Raw genomic sequence first — 21,996 nt, 5'->3', positions numbered from 1 at the left:
GGTAAGGAGATACTTTACTGACTATGAGTTTGAAGTTACATTTTGGGTGCTGTTTGTAACCTTGGGGTGCTGGAGGAGCAGAGGCAGCAGTCAGAATGCAGAGTTTGTCAGCCTGTCACGGAGCTGTGACTTGCCTTTCATCCTTGGGCTGGAGGCCACACGGACTTCATAGGGAAGGAAGTATTTCCACTTCCCTGGCTATTTCTGCTCTGAAGCAGTTTCTGTAATGACTTTTCAGTGAGCTGTCTGTGATCTAATGAAAGTGTTTTCTGAGGGGGCAGGACAGAGGCTTCAAAGTAGACAGGTTGTGAAGTAAGTCTGTGGCCTGACAAGCCCTCTTGTGAGGGGAGGGGCAGAGACCGTGCCTCATCAGGGCAGAAAATGTCACAGAATGGTAGAGGTTGGAAAGGACCTCTGGAAATCATCTGGTCCAACACCCCTGCCAGAGGAGTATCACCTAGGGCAAGTTTCACAGAATGGCATCCAGGTGGGTTTTGAATTACACCAGAGATGGAGACCACCACCTCTCTGGGCAGCCTGCTCCAGTGCTCCACCTCTCTCAACCTAAAGAAAGTATTCTTCATGTTTAGATGGAACACCTATGTGTGCCTGTTACCTCTTGTCCTGTCCTGGCCCCATCCCTCTGACACCCATCCTTTAACTATTTGTAAGCATTGACAAGATCCCCTATCAGTCTCCTCCAGACTAAAAGGCCCCAAATCCCTCACCCCTTTTTGTAAGAGAGATGTTCTGGTCCCCTGATCTTCACAGCCCTTTGCTGTACCTCTCAAGCAGTTCCCTATCCTTGAGCTGAGGATCCCAGAACTGGACACAGAACTCCAGATGAAGCCTCACCAGGACAGAGTAGAAGGGGAAGAGAACCTACCTTGACCTGCTGGCCACACTCTTCTTGACTGATCTTCATACTCGTGTATATCCTATATGAGTGCAGTTCTGCACTGAAACCTGAAAGGATGTTGTAGACAGATTGGTGCTGGTCTCTTCTCACAGGTTATTAGCAACACAACAAGAGGAAACAGCCTCAAACTGTAACAGGGGAGGTTTAGACTGGACATTAGAAAAACTTTTTCACAGAAAGAGTATCAGACATTGGCACAGGCTGCCCAGGGGGGTGGTTGAGTCTCCAGCCCTGGATGTGTTTAGAGGTGGTTTAGATGTGATGCTTGGGGATATGTTTAGGGGTGAACTGTGTAGAGCACGGTTAATGGCTGGACTTGATGATCCCAGGGGTCTTCTCCAAACTGAATGATTCTGTGAATTAATTACCCTTGTAATCTCCTAAATAGAATAGAATAGAATAGAATAGAATAGAATAGAATAGAATAGAATAGAATAGAATAGAATAGAATTAACCAGGTTGCAAAAGAATTTTGAGATCAAGTCCAACCTTTCACCCAACACCATCTGATCCACTAAACCATGGCACCAAGTGCCTCATCCAGGCTCTTCTCAAACACCTCTAGGGATGGTGACTCCACCACCTCCCTGGGCAGCACATTCCAACGGCCAATCTCTCTTTCTGGGAAAAACTTCTTCCTAACATCCAGCCTAAACCTCCCCTGGCACAGCTTGAGACTGTGTCCTCTTGTTCTGGTGCTGGTTGCCTGGGAGAAGAGACCAACTCCCACCTGGCTACAACCTCCCTTCAGGGAGTTGGAGAGAGCAAGAAGGTCTCCCCTGAACCTCCTCTTCTCCAGGCTAAGCAACCCCAGCTCCCTCAGCCTCTCCTCACAGGGCTGTGCTCCAGACCCCTCCCCAGCTTTCTTGCCCTTCTCTGGACACCTTCCAGCAACTCAACATCTTTCCTAAACTGAGGGTCCCAGAACTGGACACAGGACTCAAGGTGTGGCCTATGCAGTGCTGAGCACAGGGTAGAATGACTTCCCTGCTCCAGAACAGCTTCTCTGAAGCAGAAGACCTTTCTGCAAATGTGTCTCCATGTCCCCCCATGTTTGATCTCTGAAAGGAGAGAGCAGCAGCAGGAAGTAACAATTGTTTATTAACACGAGACTGAAACTTTGCACAAGTACTTAGTCACACCACTCGAGATGCACTTTTCTGTGACAGTTTGGGCTGAACATACACAATGAACAATTTAGCACAGTTGTCTTATTTCACCTTTTGGAATGCATCAGCTCGCTGAACTAGCCACAGGAGGGGACGGCAGTGATTGTGCAGTTTTCCTTACTTGAAGGTGGAGAAGCTCACATCCATAACAACAAACAGCACCACATCACAAACCCTACCCCAGCACACCTCAGGCTGCTGGTGAACATCACTGCAATGAAGAACATGGCAACATTAACATTCACCCACAGCTGCTAGTTGTTGTTGAGGATCCACCAGGAGGCTGAAAGAGAGGAGAATCGATTGGTTTGTTAACAGCAGTGGTTCTCTTTCTACCTCTTGTCAAAACCCCAAATAAACCAGCTCTGATGTGTATAGAGTAGCTAATGGTACTTATTTGAAAGCTGCATGCTTTCAAGGACAAAACCTCTCCATGCAAGGGGGGGAAAAAATACTTAGAGAGCTGAGGATAACTGCTGGGGGCATGGCTCCTGTGCAAGGATTTCTCTCTCCTGTTGATCACATCCAGAGAAGCATTAACGTGGAGCAGGGAGGGCTGCATAGAACTAAGAGACTCCAGAGAGCAAACCACATCAATTCTCACTCCTGCTCTGCTGCCTGTGTCAGTATTTAAGCTGAGCAGTGTGTCCCCTGGGTGGCTGTACTGCCCGTAATGACTTCCTTTCCTGGTGGCATTATTCAAACCTGGTGTACGTTTGACACAGCTCCAGGAATTAAGAGCAGTTTGCCCCAAAAGTAGCTGAATTGATGGGGTTGTAAAATGCCATGCCCCTACCTGAAGAGTTTCAGCACCAAATTATAGACAGGGCTGGAGTAAAACACATCTGTACTTCCCAACAGTCCCTAGCCTTTGGCCTTTGGAAACTGAACCGTATGCAGGGAGGAACCACAAGATTTATGGAGAGAGACAGGAAGGAAGGAAAGGAATTGTGAGTGTATCCAAGATGCCAAGGCCCCTTAGCTCAGAAGCTTTTGCACCACACAGTTTTGGGGATCAAAGCACTTGGTGCAACTTGTTTCTCTGAATGTCTCCATTTATCCTTCCATTTATATTTTATTAATGAGAATTATTGTTCTTGAAGAGGAATATTGAGAAGCTGCTTATGAATCCTACCTGAATTTGGGCTGTGAATCCTACCTGAATTTGGGCTGTGAATCCTACCTGAATTTGGGCTGTGAAAACCTAGTAGTCTCTGACACATCAGCGGATTCATGAATTTTGGCCAAAAAAGATGCCAGTTTAACAATAGAATTCCTGGATTACAGTGTCCTAAGTGTTTGGTGGGCTGCCATAGCTTTTGTTTCCCTCACCAAGTCGTTCTCTACTGTCCTCAAGTCCGGATCTTATACAAGCAGTAGCCATTGACTGCTGAACTGAGTGATTCATGCCACCCTGCTAGATTGGCCTGGAGCTGCCAGGGGGGAGTGGGGGTGGTTAATAGGTGTGCCCATGAGTCTAGAAGGTTGTGTTTCCTATTAGCTGATGCTAAATGACTTTGCTTTAGGAGAACATGGCACCTAACAGTCTCAAAAGCCCTGGTCTTCCTGAATCATTCTTAGCCACAGAAGTTTATCCTTAGTCATTTTAGTTAATCAGCAGGGCAAAGGCTCTTGGTTGTCATCTTTGGCTCAGACCCAGGCTGCAGTTCAGAGTGGTTTCAGTGAGTTACCCAGATGTGTGAAGCAGGTGGATGTGTCTGAGCTAGGGTAAACTTGTTTTGAGAAGGGAGCCTGGCTGTGTGCTAGTTGCAGGCTGATGTTATTTTTCAGTCCTTATTTTACAGTGGTACAACTTCATGGTGCCTAAAATTCTGTCTAAACCACCCTGGTAAGAGTGCAGCCATAGGCTGTTTTTCTGCTTCAAGAATGTATGTTGGTTTGGTTTTTCTACTTCAGGAACATTTTCTGTCTTTCAAATGCAGATCTGGTTTGTGTAGATCAGATGTGGGAAGTGCTTTCCATGAAACAAAAGCTGACAGCTCAGCGTTACAGCCAAGCTCTACACCAGTCAGAACACCTGAGAGTGCAGTACTTCCCACTGCCCCCCGGCGAGGAGTGCGCAGGGAGAAATGCTGTTTCTATGGCAACTGTCTGCCAGGGCAGAGTGCTGCAGACTGAAATCCTTCTTAGCAGGCAGAGTTGATGCATTTTGAACCCAATTTCAGATGCTTCTCTATACTTAGGGGTTCAAAAATCGTGCTTACATGTTATTTAACGTTAATTGTGCTCCAGCTGGGAGTAAACCTGCCCTGGAGCGCTCCTGGGTCACCACACATGGGTCTCGCTCTCAGAAGTTTGGGAAGGCTGCATTGTTTCCTGCAGCCAAGTTCCTCTTACATCCAGCAATTTCCCAGCAAGATAAAAGATTTGAAGGGATTCTTGGTTCATTAAGTGCAATCTCCTGATACTGCAGGAATCCCTGACAATATTACTGTGTGCCCAGATCAGGCTCATGAGGTCTGAAAATGTCTTGGCTGGTTTCTGCTCAGGAGAAAACCCAGGTACAGGCTTACAGCATTTATTTGTTTAGTTTCCTACTAGGTAGGGTTTTATTAACTTAAAATCAGCCTCTACTCAGGCACAGGGGAACCTGGGCTTTCATTGTCATAAAGCATTTGCTGTCCCCACTCAGTGAACATGGTGCTGAGGCTTGCTTTGTTTCATCCTGCACTGTCTCTTTGAACTGCTATTTCTAGGAGGAGTAAGATCACAGTATCACAGTATCACCAAGGTTGGAAGAGACCTCAAAGATCATCGAGTCCAACCTGCCACCACAGACCTCATGACTAGACCATGGCACCAAGTGCCACATCCAATCCCCTCTTGAACACCTCCAGGGATGGGGACTCCACCACCTCCCTGGGCAGCACATTCCAATGACAAATGACTCTCTCAGTGAAGAACTTTCTCCTCACCTCCAGCCTAAACTTCCCCTGGTGCAGCTTGAGACTGTGTCCTCTTGTTCTGGTGCTGGTTGCTTGAGAGAAGAGACCAACCCCTTCCTGGCTACAACTACCCTCCAGGTAGTTGTAGAGAGCAATGAGGTCTCCCCTGAGCCTCCTCTTCTCCAGGCTAAGCAATCCCAGCTCCCTCAGCCTCTCCTCACAGGGCTGTGCTCAAGGCCTCTCCCCAGCTTTGTTGCCCTTCTCTGGACACCTTCAAGTGTCTCAATGTCCTTCTTAAACTGAGGGGCCCAGAACTGGACACAGGACTCAAGGTGTGGCCTAACCAGTGCAGAGTACAGGGGCACAATGACTTCCCTGCTCCTGCTGGCCACACTGTTCCTGATGCAGGCCAGGATGCCATTGGTCCTCTTGGCCCCCTGGGCACACTGCAGGCTCATGATGTTGCATACTCAGTGCTTTGTATGAGAAATAATAATTTGGAACCTTTAAATAACTTGTTGTCGTGAACACCTTGCTCTTTCAAAGTGGTTTGTGGGGGTTTGTAACATAGCAGGAAGTACATACAATAAATTGGTTGGTAAATATCAATTGTTAGTAATTAAGGCTCCCTTCAGTCAATGGTTAAGTTGATGAAGTCTTCACCAGAAAGCAGTGTTTTGCCTGAAAATCTTCAATGAGGTCTGTGTTGCTGTTCACACATAGTTGTTTATTCTAGACAGATGCTAGCCTGACTTTGCACTATATAAAGTCAAGCATTTGGGGGCTTACTCTTGCTGATGCATTTTACAGTTCTGTGCTTAAAATCAAAACCCTTGGGGTGGTCTCCTCCAGACATTACCAAAGAAGATCTGACTAGAGCTGGTGGTGTGCAGTGGTCCTGCATAGGGAACACACTGCTGCAGCAGAACTCTTCATGCAGAACAAACAAAATCATGTGAGCAAATGATACTTACCAGGGACCAGCATTGTTGTGATGAGCTCTGGAGTCTCCAGGAAGTCCACATTGCTTTTTTGGAATGCCTTGCTGTAATTCATTTGAAGGTGGCTAGATAATTGTGGGAAAATAAGAATATATAAATGCTTTTGAAGGGGCTAGTTTGCTTGCTTGGCTTTTAATGAGCGTTAGAAATTTTACAGTTAAAGCTGCAAGACAGATTTTTGTGCCTCAAGGCTTAGGCAATATGGCAGTGGAAGAGGAGTCCAGACAGGCTGTGAAGTGCTTGCAGGTCATATTAAACACAGATTTTCCTTTACTCTGATGGTCATCTCGTGCTTGTGACCCAGCATAGTGCTGAGATGTGCTGCTGGGGGTCTTGAGCCTGTGACTGGGCTCTTGAGCTTTGAACTGGGGGTTGTTCAAAAGGAAAGCAACCAAGCTTCAAGAGAATTCTCCACCTTCCTTCAGTATGGATTCTGTTCACAGATGTAGGATCATAGGGTTTGGTTGGTTGAGGTTTAGTAGTGAAGGTAGCTAAGGAAAATCTTTTTGTCTCAGTTTCTTAGCCATCTGTCTTGCCACAGGCTGGAATTCGTTAGGTAGGACTTTTACTCACCATAACTTCTATTTTGGGCTCAAAAGAGATGCTCCTGGAATCTGTCCTTTGAGTTTTTGTGATGTGGATTTGGGAAGCTTGGGAAGAGCTCCCCATGACTGCACACAAGTGTAAATGTGGCCATCTTCTGTCCCACTCATTGGCTCCTTTTCTGTCTTTCATCATCACAACACTGTGGTAGTGCTGCGCTTTCCCTGGCCTTTTGTCTCTGCTGAGCTAAGAGCCACTGAGTGCCATAGCTTGAACTATTGGCTTTCAGACCTTTTGTGTTCTATTCAAATTAGTTCTTTCTAACATTTTTATTTATATGTTTCAACATGTTTTAGCCTTTAATGATTGAACTATTGCTCTGAAGTGTGATACAGAGAGCAAGAGATTCATCAGCAGTATTTAAAGCAATCTGCATTCAGCCTTTCTACACAATTGTTTTCTAGCATTCAAACATTTATTACAGAAAAAAACCCACAAAAAACTAAAACCAAAATCCCCATAAACAAAAAACCAAACCAAACCCCCAATAACAAAGTAAAACCAAACCAAAACCTGAAACTTACCTATTCCAGGCATTGCTGTTCTCCCAGAACTCATACACAAGGAAGCGGCAGTCACTTGGAAGCTTCTGTATGGAAACACTAAGAATTGTGGAATGGAATGGAATGGAATGGAATGGAATGGAATGGAATGGAATGGAATAGAATTAACCAGTTTGGAAAAGACCTTTGAGATCATTGAGTCCAACCTATCATCCAACACTATCTAATCAACACAAAAAAAGCCCCATCCAGTCTCTTCTTAAACACCTCCAGTGATGGTGACTCCACCACCTCCCTGAGCAGCACATTCCACAGTATCACAGTCTCACAGTATAACCAAGGTTGGAAGAGACCTTGAGGATCATCGAGTCCAACCTGTTACCACAGACCTCATGACTAAACCATGGCACCAAGTGCCACATCCAATCCCCTCTTGAACACCTCCAGGGATGGGGACTCCACCACCTCCCTGGGCAGCACATTCCAATGGCAAATGACTCTCTCGGTGAAGAACTTTCTCCTCACCTCAAGCCTAAACTTCACCTGGCACAGCTTGAGACTGTGTCCTCTTGTTCTGATGCTGGTAGCTAGAGAGAAGAGACCAACTCCCTCCCAGCTACAGCCACCTTTCAGGTAGTTGTAGAGGGCAATGAGGTCTCCCCTGAGCCTCCTCTTCTCCAGGCTAAGCAACCCCAGCTCCCTCAGCCTCTCCTCACAGGGCTGTGCTCCAGACCCCTCCCCAGCCTTGTTGCCCTTCTCTGGACACCTTCAAGTGTCTCAATGTCCTTCCTAAACTGAGGAGCCCAGAACTGGACACAGGACTCAAGGTGTGGCCTGAGCAGTGCTGAGTACAGGGCAGATTGATTTCCCTGCTCCTGCTGGCCACACTATTCCTGATGCAGGCCAGGATGCCATTGGCCTTCTTGGCCACCTGGGCACACTGCTGGCTCATGTTCAGCTTCTGTCACCCAGTACCCCCAGGTCCCTTTCTGCCTGGCTGCTCTTAGCCACTCTGACCCCAGCCTGTAGCACTGCATGGGGTTGTTGTGGCCAAGGTGCAGTAGTCAGTACTTGGACTTCTTGAATGCCATCATGTTCAACTCTGGCCATCTGTTCAGCCTGTCAAGGTCCCTCTTAGAAGGGGCCTCAAGAATCATCCAGTTCCAACCCCCCTGCCATGGGCAGGGACACCTCACTCTACAGCAGGTTGCTCACAGCCACATCCAGCCTGGCCTTAAAGAACTCCAGGGATGAGGCTTCCACCACCTCCCTGGGCAACCTGTGCCAGTCTCTCACCACTCCCATGGGGAGGAACTTCTTCCTAACATCCAATCTGAATCTATCCATTTCTAGTTTTTTAATATTCCCCCTAGTCCTATAATTTCCTGACACCCTAAAAAGTCCCTCCCCAGCTTTCTTGCTAATCAATAATACAGAAAACTAATCAAAGAGCTGTGGTTAAGGGAAAAATCAGTCAATACTGCACAGAGAGAAGAGAACAAGTTAAGTTTATAGAGCAGCTTGCACTGTTTCATTGAAAAACTACACTGTGAGCAGCTATCTTTTATATATGAGAGGTGCATCCAAGTGGCACCGTGGTGAGATGCTGTGAAAGCAAGCACACAATGGAGTAAAAGGCCTGGCAGGCTGAAGCCTGCTGCAGGCACACTTTCAAAATCATATTCCTGACTACTGTTTGCTGTTCAGCTAACAGTTTAACATGGGTGGCAAATGAACCACTAAGTATCTGCTGATCCCCCTCACAGAATCTCCCTTATTGTAGTGAGCACAAAAGCTTTAGAGCATGTAGGCTGCTTGTGGATTTGAGTACTCAAGCAGGAGCTCAGATGTATAGCACAAAAAGTCTCCTTGCACACATTTGTCCTAGTGCCTAAGGGTGAGATCTTACCACTGCTGTGCTTGGAAACTGAGCTGAGGTCACATTGCATGCAGCTAGAAGACAGAAGTTGCATGGGTTATCTGTTTCCTCTTGCTGTGTGTGGAAGCTCGCTGTCAGATTGCAAAACCACCCAGAGCTGCTGGGAAAAGCGAGTCGGCGTGAAGAGCTGCAGCAAGCGCCAGCCTGTAGATGGCATCACAGATTTACCAAACCCCTGCAAGTCTGGGCAAGAAACTAACTGCGAGCCACCACTCCTGAAGCTGATGCTGCAGTCCTGCAAGCTCTCTCCCCTGAGAAGTCTGCAGCCACTATAGTCTTCTGCTGGGGGCTGGGACGGGGGGGGAGCTCTCTTCTTGGTTTTCTCCAGCTAGCAGCTCACAAGAAAAAATTATTCTCCTCATCAGCCTCCCTTTGCAAGTGGAGCACAGCACAAAGGTCACTCGTTCCTTCTCTGACCTTTTCTGGCCTGTGTGAGCACTGCTGGCACAAACCTAAGTGTGATGATCACAACTCAGGGGTGTGATAGGCAGCCTCGGGATGCATGGGAAGCTCCTGGGCTGGGCACACATGATAAACATGTTCATGTCATTATGGTCTGTATGGGCTGCTGAATTAAGAAATCCAGCACAGTGGTAAGTCACTAAAATGTGTTCTTAACCTTAACTGCTTTCTATTTAAACTTTCTATCACTTTTGCAATCCATTTGTCTGAGTGTTTATTGTTGCCAGGGGTGGGGAAGGGGGCTGCCTCAACCCAGCACACTTACAGTGAATGGCAATTCAAGAATGCCAGCCTGAGGGGGAGATTCTGACAGCTCCCACACAGAGCACTGGCAGCTGAGTTGATAAACTGTTCACCTGCCAGGTGAGCACAGAGGCAGGCTGGCAAAGAGTATCATAGTATCATAGTATCAGTCAGGGTTGGAAGGGACCACAAAGATCATCTAGTTCCAACCCCCCTGCCATGGGCCAGGGACACCCCACACTAGATCAGCCTGGCCACAGCCTCAGCCAGCCTGGCCTTAAACACCTCCAGGGACAGAGCCCCAACCACCTCCCTGGACAACCCATTCCAGGGCTTCACCACTCTCATGGGGAAGAACTTCCTCCTCACATCTAGCCTGAATCTCCCCACCTCCAGCTTCATTCCATTCCCCCTAGTCCTATCACTACCTGAGATCCTGAGCAGTCCCTCCCCAGCCTTCTTGTAGCCCCCTTCAGATCCTGGAAGGCCACAATGAGGTCACCTGGAAGCCTTCTCTTCTCCAGACTGCACAGCCCCAACTCCTTCAGTCTGTCCTCACAGGAGAGGTGCTCCAGCCCTCTGCTCATCCTCCTGGCCCTTCTCTGGACACCTTCCAGCACCTCCACATCCCTCTTGCAATAGGGGCTCCAGAACTGGAGGCAGTACTCCAGGTGGGGTCTCCCCAGAGCTGAGCAGAGGGGGAGGATCACCTCCCTTGCCCTGCTGGCCACACTTCTCCTGATGCAGCCCAGGATCTGATTGGCTTTGTGGGCTGCAAGTGCACACTGAGAGCTCCTGTTGAGCTTCTCCTCCCCCAGCACCCCCAAGTCTCTCTCCTCAGGGCTGCTTTCCAGCCAGTCACTGCCCAGCCTGGATTTGTGCCTGGGATTGCCTCGACCCAGCTGCAGGACCCTGCCCTTGGTCTTGTTGAACCTCCTGAGGTTGGCTTGTGCCCACCTCTCCAGCCTGTCCAGGTCCCTCTGGATGGATCCCTTCCCTCCAGCTGTCTGCTGCACCACACAGCTTGGTGTCATCAGCAACCCTGCTGAGGGTGCACTCAATGCCACTGTCCATGGCACCCACAGAGATGTTGAACAAGCCTGGTCCCAGGACTGATCCCTGAGGGACTCTGCTTGTCCCTGGCCTCCACTGGGACATGGACCCCTGGACAGCCACTCTTTGGGTGCAGCCATCAAGCCAGTTCCTTATCCATCTGGTGGTCACCCATCACACCCATGTGTCACCAGCCTGGAGACCAGGATGTGGTGTGGGACAGTGTCGAAGGCTTTGCTCAGGTCCAGGTAAATGACATCAGCTGCTCTCCCCTCAGCTATTGATGTTGTCACCTGTTCAGAGAAGGCCACCAGGTTGGTCAGGCAGGATTTGCCCCTGGTGAAGCCATGCTGACTGTTCCCAATCACCTCTTCACTATTCTTCTGAGCCAGTAGTGCCTCCAGGAGGATCTGCTCCATGATCTTTCTGGGCACAGAGGTGAGACTGACTGGCCTGGAGTTCCCTGGTTCCTCCTTCTTACCCTTTTTGCAGATGGGGGTAATGCTTCCCCTGTTCCAGTCTGTGGGGACTGCCCCAGACTGCCAGGACTTTTGGAATAGACTAGAGAGGGGTTCAGCAACCTCCTCTGCCAGTTCTCTCAGCACCCCTGGGTGTATCCCGTCGGGTCCCATGGACTTGAACACTTTCAGGTTCTTCAGGTGATCACCAACCTGATCTTCACTCACCATGGGCAGTTCTTCCTCCCCATCCCTGGCATTGTCTTCCATAACATCAGGAGTGTGGCTGGAGGCCCTTGTAGTGAAGACTGAGGTAAAGAAGTTATTGAGTACCTCAGCCTTTTCCTCATCACTTGTGACCATGTCACCAGTTTCCTTTCTGAGGGGGCCCACACCTTCCCTAGGCTTCTTCTTCCCATTCATATACCTGTAGAAGTTCTTAGTGTTCCCTTTAACCTCCCTGGCTAGATTCAATTCAATCTCTGCTTTGGCTTTCCTAACCAGGTCTCTTGCTGCTCAGGCAGCTTCCTTATAACCCCCTGTTCTACCTGTCCTTCCCTCCACTGCCTGTAGAGTTTCCTTTTAAGTGCTAGTGTGTCCAGCAGCTCCTTGCCCATCCAGGCAGGCCTCCTAGCATTCTTACCTGCTTTTCTCTGTGTTGGTATACACAGCTCCTGGACACAGAGGAGGTGGTCCTTGAATACTGACCAGCTGTCCTGGGTCCCTCTTCCCTCCAGGGCTTTGTCCCAGGACACTTTGGCTATCAGATCCCTGAAGCCATCAAAGTCTGCACGCCCAAAGTCTGGGGTCGTGAGCTTGGAATACTTCCTCCTGATTGCCCTGAGGAGATTCAATGCAACTGCTTCATGGTCACTGCAGCCAAGGCTGTCTCTGAGCCTCACATTGCTTACCAGCCCTTCCCTGTTGGTGAGAACAAGGTCCAGCATAGCACCTTTTCTTGTTGGTTCCTCTACCATTTGGAGGAGGAAGTTGTCTTCTGTGCAGTCCAGGAACATCCTGGATTGCTGGTGCCTTGCTGTGTTGTCCCTCCAGCAGATGTCAGGGTGGTTGAAATCCCCCATGAGGAGCAGGGCTTGTGACCTGGAAGCTGCTTCTCTTTGCCTGTGGAGGGCCTCATCTGCTTGGATCTGCTGGTCAGGTGGCCTGCAGGAGACCCCCACAGTAATATCTCCTTCCCCTGTCCTGCCTTTAATTGTAACCCATACACTCTCACCCAGCTCATCATCCCTCCCCAGGTGGAGCTCCACTGATTCCAGCTGGTTATTGACATAGAGGGCAACACCTCCTCCTCTCCTTCCCTGCCTGTCCTTCCTAAAGAGCTTATACCCATCTATCCCTACATTCCAGTCATGGGATTCATCCCACCAAGTGTCAGTAACAGCCACTATGTCGTGGCATCCCAGCAGCACAGTGCCCTTAACTCATCCTGTTTGTTGCCCAAGCTGTGTGCATTTGCACAGAGGCACTTCAGCTGGGCTGGCCCTGTCCTCCTCTTGTGCCAATTCCCCTTGGTTCCACAGAGTGTCCTGGTGCATCATTCGTGGCTTGCCTCAGGGCAGCAAGTTGAGAGCCCTTACCAGCTCTCCATCCCTCTGCCTCTGGTGAGCTGCCCCTCTGTTTGTCACCAGCCAGCAGGAGACTATTAACCCCTTCCCCCTTCAAATCTAGTTTAAAGCCCTATCAATGAGCCCTGCCAATTCCTGCCCCAGGATCCTTTTCCCCCTCTGGGACAAGTGTGTCCCATAAGTTGTTTTCAGCTCTGGTGCCTTGAAAACCAATCCATGATTGTGGAACCCAAAGCCCTGTCGATGGCACCAGCCCCTGAGCCATGGATTGACCTGTTGGCCCTTCCTCAGTGTTCCCTCATCCATTGCTGACGTTAGAGGGGTAGCAGAGAACACAACTTGAGCTCCTGATCCCTTTAGCAGTTGCCCTAAGGTTCTGAAATCTCTTGTAATGGATTGTGAGCCTCTCATTGTTGCATTGTCACTGCCCACCTGAAAGACCAGCAGTGGGCAGGAGTCTGAAGGACTCAGGAGGTTGGGAATTTTCCCTACAATGTCCTTTACTTGGGCACCAGGGAGGCAGCTGACCTCTCTAGGAAATGGCTCTGGGCTGCATGTTGGGCCCTCTGCTCCCTCCAGTAGGGAGTCTCCTAGAACGATGACCCTGCGAGGTTTCTTTTCTGGGTAAGTTTTGATGGCTGGCCTGAGGCAACCTCTCATTGGTGCAGCTTCTGACCTTCTGGAGTCCTCATCCTCACCCATGACCTGTTCCTCCTGCAGAGCCTCATCCCTGTCACTGGTGCAGCTTCTGACCTTCTTGAGTCCTCATCCTCACCCATGACCTGTTCCTCCTGCAGAGCCTCAGCCCTGTCACTGGTGCAGCTTCTGACCTTCTTGAGTCCTCATCCTCACCCATGACCTGTTCCTCCTGCAGAGCCTCATCCCTGTTCTGTAACTGCACTGCAGGCAGGGTGCTGCTCAAAGGAGCAGGCTTTCTCCGTTTGCATTTCTTCCCTCGGGCACAGACCTGTTCCCATTGGCCCTGCTCAGGTGGGTTACTGCAGGGAGGCTGAGAGGCTTGCTGATGGGAGGGTCTCAAACTCCCTGTTCCACTCAGAGTCACCTCCTGTTCTGGTTGTGAAGAGGTTACACTATGGGAATAGTCAATGTTCCGTTCCCCATCTCTTGTAGCTCTTAGCCTTTCCACCTCTTCTTTTAGTTCAGCCACCCTGCTCCTCAGAGCCCTGATCTGCTCACACCTGACACAGGAGTTGTTCCTTCCATCCTCCAGATCGAGTGCCAGGCTCCAGCACTCACTGCAGCCACCTGCCTGAACTGCACCCACCTGCATGCTTGTGAGTGGTCTCTGTTTGGGTGCCCACTGTTCTTCTGTGAGCCTTTGCTCCAGCAGTAACCAGCTTGCAGTAACCACCCTCTCCACCCGGCGGGTGTTCTTCCCCTGTCAGTGAGCAGGCGGAGCTGGGCTGGGCTGGGCTGGGCTGAGCCGAGCTGAGCTGGGCTGAGCTGAGCCGAGCTGAGCTGAGCTGAGCTGAGCTGAGCTGAGCTGAGCTGGGCTGAGCTGAGCCGAGCCGAGCCGGGCTGAGCTGAGCTGAGCTGAGCTGAGCTGGGCTGGACTGGGCTGGGCTGAGCTGAGCTGAGCTGAGCTGAGCTGAGCTGAGCTGAGCTGGGCTGAGCTGAGCCGAGCCGGGCTGGGCTGAGCTGAGCTGAGCTGGGCTGGGCTGGGCTGGGCTGGGCTGAGCTGGACTGGGCTGAGCTGGGCTGAGCTGAGCCGAGCTGAGCTGGGCTGAGCTGAGCTGAGCTGAGCTGAGCTGGGCTGAGCTGAGCTGGGCTGAGCTGAGCTGGGTTGAGCTGAGCTGGACTGAGCTGAGCTGAGCTGGGCTGGGCTGGGCTGGGCTGAGCTGGACTGGGCTGAGCTGGGCTGAGCTGAGCCGAGCTGAGCTGGGCTGAGCTGAGCTGAGCTGGGCTGAGCTGAGCTGGGTTGAGCTGAGCTGGACTGAGCTGAGCTGAGCTGAGCTGGGCTGGACTGGGCTGGGCTGAGCTGAGCTGGGCTGGGCTGGGCTGGGCTGAGCTGGACTGGGCTGATCTGCGCTGAGCTGAGCTGGGCTGGGCTGGGCTGGGCTGGGCTGAGCTGAGCTGAGCCGAGCTGAGCTGGGCTGAGCCGAGCCGGGCTGGGCTGGGCTGAGCTGCTGGCCGCTGTCTCCTCTCCGCAGCCACGCTCCGGGGTCTGTTTGGTTTGTGCGCGGTCTCCGCGGCAACCCCTCCCCCAGCTACCTCACTGCCCCCAGGCACTGTAGGCAACCCCAGCCCGCTGCCCCTCCTCCCCTCTTCAGGAGGTCCTGAGCCACCAGCCCCTTACCGCCTGAAAAGCAAAGGGAAGCAAAGCCAAAAGCAAACTCCCAGAGCTGCGCTCCTCCAGCTGCCTCTTCTCTTCAGCCACGCGCTGGGTTCATTGGAACTCATTGGAAAATGAGTTTTCCAATAGGGAGTGTCAGCCTGGGAGCTTCCAGAAGTCATGAACTGATGGCTTGAAGAGCTGAGAAGCCCTAAACAGTTGGTTAGTATCTCTGAGATAGCTGTATTGTCATTCTGTGCTGCACTTAAAGTCTGCACTGCAGTATCCTGTGACTTCTCCTTCTGGCTTTTGTTCTGTTTGAAGAGCTCTGCCTTACACGTGCATAACCAGCTGGGCACAAAGATGCTCCAGGTACTCTCTTCACAAATAATCCAACCCCACTCAAATGTAATTCAAGAAATCAGGCTGCATTCTTTCCTTCAGCCCCGGGACAGCAGCTCTGTACTTACTGCAAGCAGCCGGCCTGAGCAGCGGCAGATTCCACGTACTGCTTGAGGGCAACCCGGAACGCCTCCCTTTCTTCTTCTATCACAGACATTTGGCGCTGAACGATCAGTATGTGCTGGTACAAAACATGGCAACAGTTACTGCCACAGCAGCTTCTCATTTGCTTGTGCTTTAAACTCAGAACCCTTCATCAAAAAACAATACAACCCACAATCCATCAAAGAATGGAATGGAATAGAATAGAATAGAATAGAATAGAATAGAATAGAATAGAATAGAATAGAATAGAATAGAATAGAATAGAATAGAATAGAATAGAATAGAATAGAATAGAATAGGAGTTAACCAGGTTGGAAAAGACCTTCGAGATCATCAAGTCCAACCTACCACCCAACACCATCTACTCAACTAAACCCTGGCACCAAGTGCCTCATCCAGTCTCTTCTTAAACACCTCCAGGGATGGTGACTCTACCACCACCCTGGGCAGCACATCCCAATGGCCAATCTCTCTTTCTGTGAAGAACTTCTTCCTAACATCCAGTCTGAACCTCCCCTGGCACAGCTTGAGACTGTGTCCTCTTGTTCTGGTGATGGTTGCCTGGGAGAAGAAATAAAACCCCACTTGGCTACAACCTCCCTTCAGGGAGTTGTAGACAGCAATGAGGTCTCCCCTGAGCCTCCTCTTCTCCAGGCTAAGCAACCCCAGCTCCCTCAGCCTCTCCTCACAGGGCTGTGCTCCAGACCCCTCCCCAGCTTTGTTGCCCTTCTCTGGACACCTTCCAGCATCTCAACATCTTTCCTAAACTGAGGAGCCCAGAACTGGACACAGGACTCAAGGTGTGGCCTGAGCAGTGCTGAGCACAGGGCAGAATGACTTCCCTGCTCCTGCTCCAGGGATGGGGCATCTCTAGGCAGCCTGGTTCAGTGTTCCACCACCCTCATCATAATAAACATCTTCCTTACATCTAGTCTAAATCTTCCCTCTTTTAGTTTAAAACCATCAGCCCTTGTCCTGTTGCAACAGGCCTGGCTAAAATGTTTATCCCTTTCTTTCTTACAAGCCCCCTTTAAGTACTGAAAGTCTGCAATAAGGTCTCCCTGGAGGCTTCTCTTCTCCAGGCTACACAACCTCAATGTCTCTCTCAACCCAAGGGCTTCCAGCCCTCAGATCATTTCATGGACCAACTCCAGGAGGTCCATGGCCTTCTTTTACTGAAACAAAATTATTGTGTAATCTTATTTCTAAAAAATACTAAACTCTAATGCAACTCCTGTGATGAACTAAGGAATTTGATGGATCATCTGTTAGGGTTATTTTTTGTGTGTGTGTTTGATTTGCATGCTGTTAGGTTAAAAGCTCTGAATTTAGGAATCATAGAATCACAGAATGGTCTGGGTTGGAAGGCACCTCCAAAGCCCATCCAGTCCAACCCCCTCTGCAGTCAGCAGGGACATCCTCAACTGGATCAGGTTGCCCAGAGCCCTGTTGAGGCTCACCTTGAAGATCTCCAAGGATGGGGACTCAACTGCCTCCCTGAGCAACCTGCACAGTATTCCACTACCCTCACGGTAAAGAATTTGTTCCTTACATCCAATCTAAATCTGCTCTGCTCTGGTTTGAACCCTAGTGTATTTGAAGAGCTGGGGACAATCCTGGGACATGAGTTTATTTCTGATCATGGTTCTGATTTTGTAAGTTGGAACATTGCTTAGCACTAGATGTTCTCCCACCTTTGCTGGGAAGGGCTCCTATAGCAGCTCTGGGAGGGAGAGAGGGAGGGAGGCTGCACAGCTAGGATTTAAAGCTTGCATACAGCATTAGGAGATGAAGAGCAGAGGAACTACCACCTCATAAAGGCTGCTGCCAAAATGGGTGAGTCTTATTAATGACACCTTGTCATAGAACCATAGAATGCTTTGGGCTGGAAGGGACCTCCAAGGTTTTGGCTCAGTCTATCCTTTGAAAACAGCACAAAAATGAATACAACATTGTGCCCAGATATTCTAACCCATGGGTTGTTGCCTCTTGCACAATGCATTCTGCTGACTAAGAGTGAGGATGGTGATTTGGAGGTGCTCAGGAGGAGACTTGATGGGGTGCTTGGTGCCATGGGTTAGTTGTTTAGGTGGGTTGGATTGGTTGATGGGTTGGATACGATGATCTTGAAGGTCTCTTCCAACCTGGTCTATTCTATTCTATTCTATTCTATTCTATTCTATTCTATTCTATTCTATTCTATTCTATTCTTGTAATGTTACTGTCTGACAGAAGAGATCAGGTGAGATTGATCACTATGTTGGAAAATACTTACAGGTCTTGCATTTTCTTCCAAAACTTCCTCTTCAAATGGCTCAAGCTTTAGGTCCTTCGAGGGAGTTGAAGGAAATAGAAATAAAAAAAGGTAAATTTCCAGCTGTATTCTGCTCTTAGCTTGCCAACAAACCACTGCAACAGCCAGAGTCTGGTTTATCTCCAGAAGCTGTCATTAAATCTCTCCTTTGTTAGCTGTAAGTCAAACATAAGCATTGTTTGCAGAGTCCTGCATGCTGCAGTGGTTAAATCCAACCCAGGCTATTCTCTAAGGTTTTATTTATAGTGCAGAGATTTCTCATTTGTAGCAAATCACAGAACCCCAGAATGGTTGGGGGCTGGAAGAGACTTTGAAAGCTCATCCAGTCCAGCCCCAGATGCCAGAGCAGGACAATCCTAGAGCAGATCACACAGGAACACATCCAGGTGGGTTTTGAATATCTCCAGAGAGGGAGGCTCCACAACCCCCTTGGGCAGCCTGCTCCAGGGCTCTGTCACCCTCACAGGGGGAAATTCATCCTCCTGTTTCCATGGAACTTCCTATGCCTCAACATCCACCACTGCCCCTTGTGCTGGCATTGGGCATCACCCAGCAGAGCCTGGCTCCATCATCTTGGCACTCACCCTGCACATCTTTATCAACATGAATGAGGTCACCTCTTCATCTCCTCCTCTCCAAGCTACAGAGCCTCAGCTCCCTCAGTCTCTCCTTGTAAGGAAGATGTTCCACTCCTTTCATCATTTTTGTGGCTCTGCACTGGACTCTCTCAAGCAGCTCCCTGTCCTTCCTGAACTGAGGGGCCCAGAACTGGAATCCATGTGTTGGACTTCACTGAGGACAGACAGACAGCTTCTCACACTGTCACCTGGGCTCTGGAGCTGAGTAGTCATTTGAAATCAGCTATCACCTGCTAAGATGCCATCATAAAACTGTACACTGAAGAAACTTTGCAAGGGGGTTGTGTTGGGAAGGAGTTGTTTTCTAGCATTGCAAAAGATGTGTGATGCTCCAAGTCAGGTTTCTGGACTGCTGCACTTGCTGCTGAGGACAGGCTGGGCAGCAGCAAACAGAGGCAGCAATATGCTTCCTTGGCACATGAACTGGATGCACACTTCATGAATCAGTGATTCATGCAGACAGCATCTAGTGGTGCCCACAAAATGATTGTTTGCATGCCAGGCACATGCAGAACCTCCTGACCCAGTGCCATATGGACATTCTGAAAATATAGATGTGCCTGGAAGCAAGCAGAGCTCTTGGCAGCAGCAGCAGCAGCTGGAGCAAAACGGTCTCTGTCAGTGGTGCTTTGCTTCTTTCTGCATGCAGATCAATTTTCATCTGCTTCCAGCTGCATGTGGCTTCATCAACTGCAGGTAGCAGACATTTTGCCAGCACACATTCTGCACTCACTGAAAAGCCAGCAAGGGGGATGAAGGTAGAATTCAACTGGAGAGGAGACCTCCAGCAGCAGCAGGTGGCACAGCAAGGCAGGACTAGGCAGCAATCACACAGCAACTGCTGTGCAGCTGCATCTCTCCTGCAGCATGTGTATAGAAAGGCCTGAAGTGTGTGTGTGGAGGGGAAGGGGGAAGCCACCCAGCCTCAAGAGCTCATTTGTTGACACAAACACTTCAGATAAAAGCCCTGAAGGAAAATGCATATTCCTGGGGGTCTTCTGTAGTTTCAGTGCAATGTTTTTCTGAGATAGCATAGAAGAAGAGAAGGAATGATTCAAGTTGTACTGCAAATTTTCTCTTAAGGTAGCCAGAAAAGAGCTCTATTTTTAATAGTATATATAAATGTATAACTCTGAGTGTGGGGGTGGGGGTGTAAGATGAATTAAAAGGCTGAGTCATGGTTGAATTCACCTTTGACAGGAGGCAGCAGATAAGACAGACAACACTAAACCAGCCCTTCACCAGGTAGTTTTCTGCTAGGAACCACAGAAGGGGAACCTGCTGGCCCACTCAAGAAGTTACAAACAATCCATAGCAGTTCTTCAGTTATGTCATCAGGCAGGGCATGAGTACACAGGGCAGGGGTAAGTCTGCAAGCCAGCCTGCTGTGACATCAGAGCATGCATGCAGGGCACATGGTCCTTACCTGTGCTGAAGGGGTGCCTGAGCATGAGCTGGCTTGGTGTTGAGCATGAGTGAAGCAGCCCAGCATGGAGAACAGAGCTCCTGCCAGACAGTTACCACACAGCCTGCGAGTTAAAACTGTTGCAGCTCAGGCTTGGGGCATTAAAATGCCTCTGCAGTCCTACTTCACCTCAGCTGAGAAGTGGTAGCTTCTGAAGACTGCCCTTTAGCAGGGCTGTGTGATCCTTTCCAACCTGTCTCAGGGCAAAGGCAAAAGGAGGAGCTCCAGCAGCTGCCAAAAGCCAGCTGATACTTAGCAACTCTCACAGTTACAGCTGGCCCTAAGATACAAAACCAGGGGGATGCAAAGGTGGCTGTAGCCTGTCTGCTTGCAAAGGGAAGTTTATTTAATTGCTGGCTTATTAATCAGTCCTGTGTTGGTAAGCAGATAATTAAGGAAGGTCTATGTCCTGTTTGCCTGTGACACTGAGCTCCTTTTCAGACTGACATTCCCTGGCATTTCTCTGTAGCAGATCTGATCATTTCCTAGCATCTGTGTTGTGAGTTTATCTACAACAGAAAGCCTGGCTGTGCTCTGCAACCTTTGCACACTGCTACTGCTGAGTGCCAGCTTTCTTCTTGCAGGAACATTAGCTTAAATGTTAAGCTTCTTTAAACACTGTTTGGCATCAGTCTGCCTTGGGAGGCAGCTGGGGCAAGGCAGCAAGCTGCTGTTCCAAAGCAGAGCTGGGAGTAGAGCTGGACCAAAAGCAAGATGCATAGCATGATGGACTCTGACATTTCAAAGTCCAATGTGTATCTATTCAGAAAAAAATCAAGTTGCTACTAAAATGTCATTAATGTGGCAGCTGCTGTGTAATTGCTTTTCTCATGCAGAAATGACCTCTGGGAGGTGCTGCTGTGTGAGGAGAGTGAGTATGCCCTAGCCAGAGGCTTCATGGACTGGGCAGACCATGAGGAGCTGCCTGAGCACAGCAAGGAGCAGGGTGAAAAGCTGACAGAAGTTACAGACCGTGCCACAAAGAGTGGTCCAATTTCACAGCTGGTTGAGGACAAGCGGTGTGAGAGGTTGTCAGGCCTCATGGATAACCAAAGGGAGCACTGGGCTGCTTTTGGAGACCAGAGTCTTGAGAGGCACCAGTGCTGGAGGCAGCCCAATCAGTAACACAGCTAATGAGCAATCAGGTGGAGAGAAGAGAAATATCAAATTTGGCCCCACTCTGGGACCAAAGAGGAGGAGTAATTAGAGGCAGTTGGTTCATTTGGGAGCGAGCAATGTCAAAGAAAGTCCGTGTGCTTGTCTTGCTGAGCCCTGTGCTAGGTCACCATCACTTTGTCTCCTTGTTAAAGCCCTTACTTAGCTATTCTCTGTGTGCATAATTTTCTACTGAAGCAGACAAGCAGGTGAGTAGGAGACCCCTGCCTCCCAAAAACCATCCAAGCTGGTGCCTGGCTAAGGGGCATAGGTTCAACCATACATCATGGACAATGTTCAGGAGGCAACATCCATCCTGCTCAGCTGCAATGAAGGAGCAGGAGCAGGCGTGTTCATGGTGTTCATGGTTCCACAAGTGCTGCCTGTTTGTGGGTGCTGGTGAAGGCACCAGCACTGGTGTCTGTGAAGGGCAGGCACAACCTTGATGCTGGTGAGCACTCACCTGAAGGGAGGAGCACTGGCCACAATAGGCCTGGAACAACTCCTAGGTATGAGAGCACCTCAACCCAAGACACCACCTCTAGTGGATCAGAATGACTCATGGAATGGCTCAGGTTGGAAGGGAGCTCAGAGATCATCTCCAACCTCCCTGCCATGGGCAGGGGTGCCTCATAACTAGACTCAGCTGCTCCAGGCCTCATCCAGCCTGGCCTTGAACACCTCTCTGAAATTGTCTGTGCTTCAGCAGGGGCACTTTATGCAGAGAGCAGCTCAGGAATGGATAACCTTACTTTTTTCCTCTGCTCTTCATTCTTCTCCAG

General features: G+C 49.7%; 1 protein-coding gene across 1 annotated transcript in view; it reads right to left on the bottom strand.

Annotated features, from left to right (window-relative positions):
- Positions 1-2,006: 2,006 nt before the first annotated feature.
- Positions 2,007-21,996, bottom strand: part of NECAB1 (N-terminal EF-hand calcium binding protein 1) — a 59,558-nt gene continuing 39,568 nt past the window's right edge. The window contains exons 9-13 of the mRNA XM_068165873.1: positions 17,918-17,971; positions 15,606-15,718; positions 7,123-7,200; positions 5,969-6,060; positions 2,007-2,371 (exon numbers count right to left, since the gene is read on the bottom strand). Coding sequence (XP_068021974.1) covers positions 2,343-2,371; positions 5,969-6,060; positions 7,123-7,200; positions 15,606-15,718; positions 17,918-17,971 — 366 coding nt within the window. The 3' untranslated portion in view covers positions 2,007-2,342. The remainder of the gene's footprint in view (positions 2,372-5,968; positions 6,061-7,122; positions 7,201-15,605; positions 15,719-17,917; positions 17,972-21,996) is intronic.

This window comes from Melanerpes formicivorus, unplaced genomic scaffold (genome assembly GCF_026170545.1).
Source record: "Melanerpes formicivorus ecotype bairdi unplaced genomic scaffold, bMelFor1.0.p_v2 SCAF_94, whole genome shotgun sequence".
Lineage (NCBI taxonomy): Eukaryota > Metazoa > Chordata > Aves > Piciformes > Picidae > Melanerpes > Melanerpes formicivorus.
The sequence above is the reverse complement of the archived record's forward strand: the minus strand, read 5'-3'. Positions and strand labels throughout refer to the sequence as shown.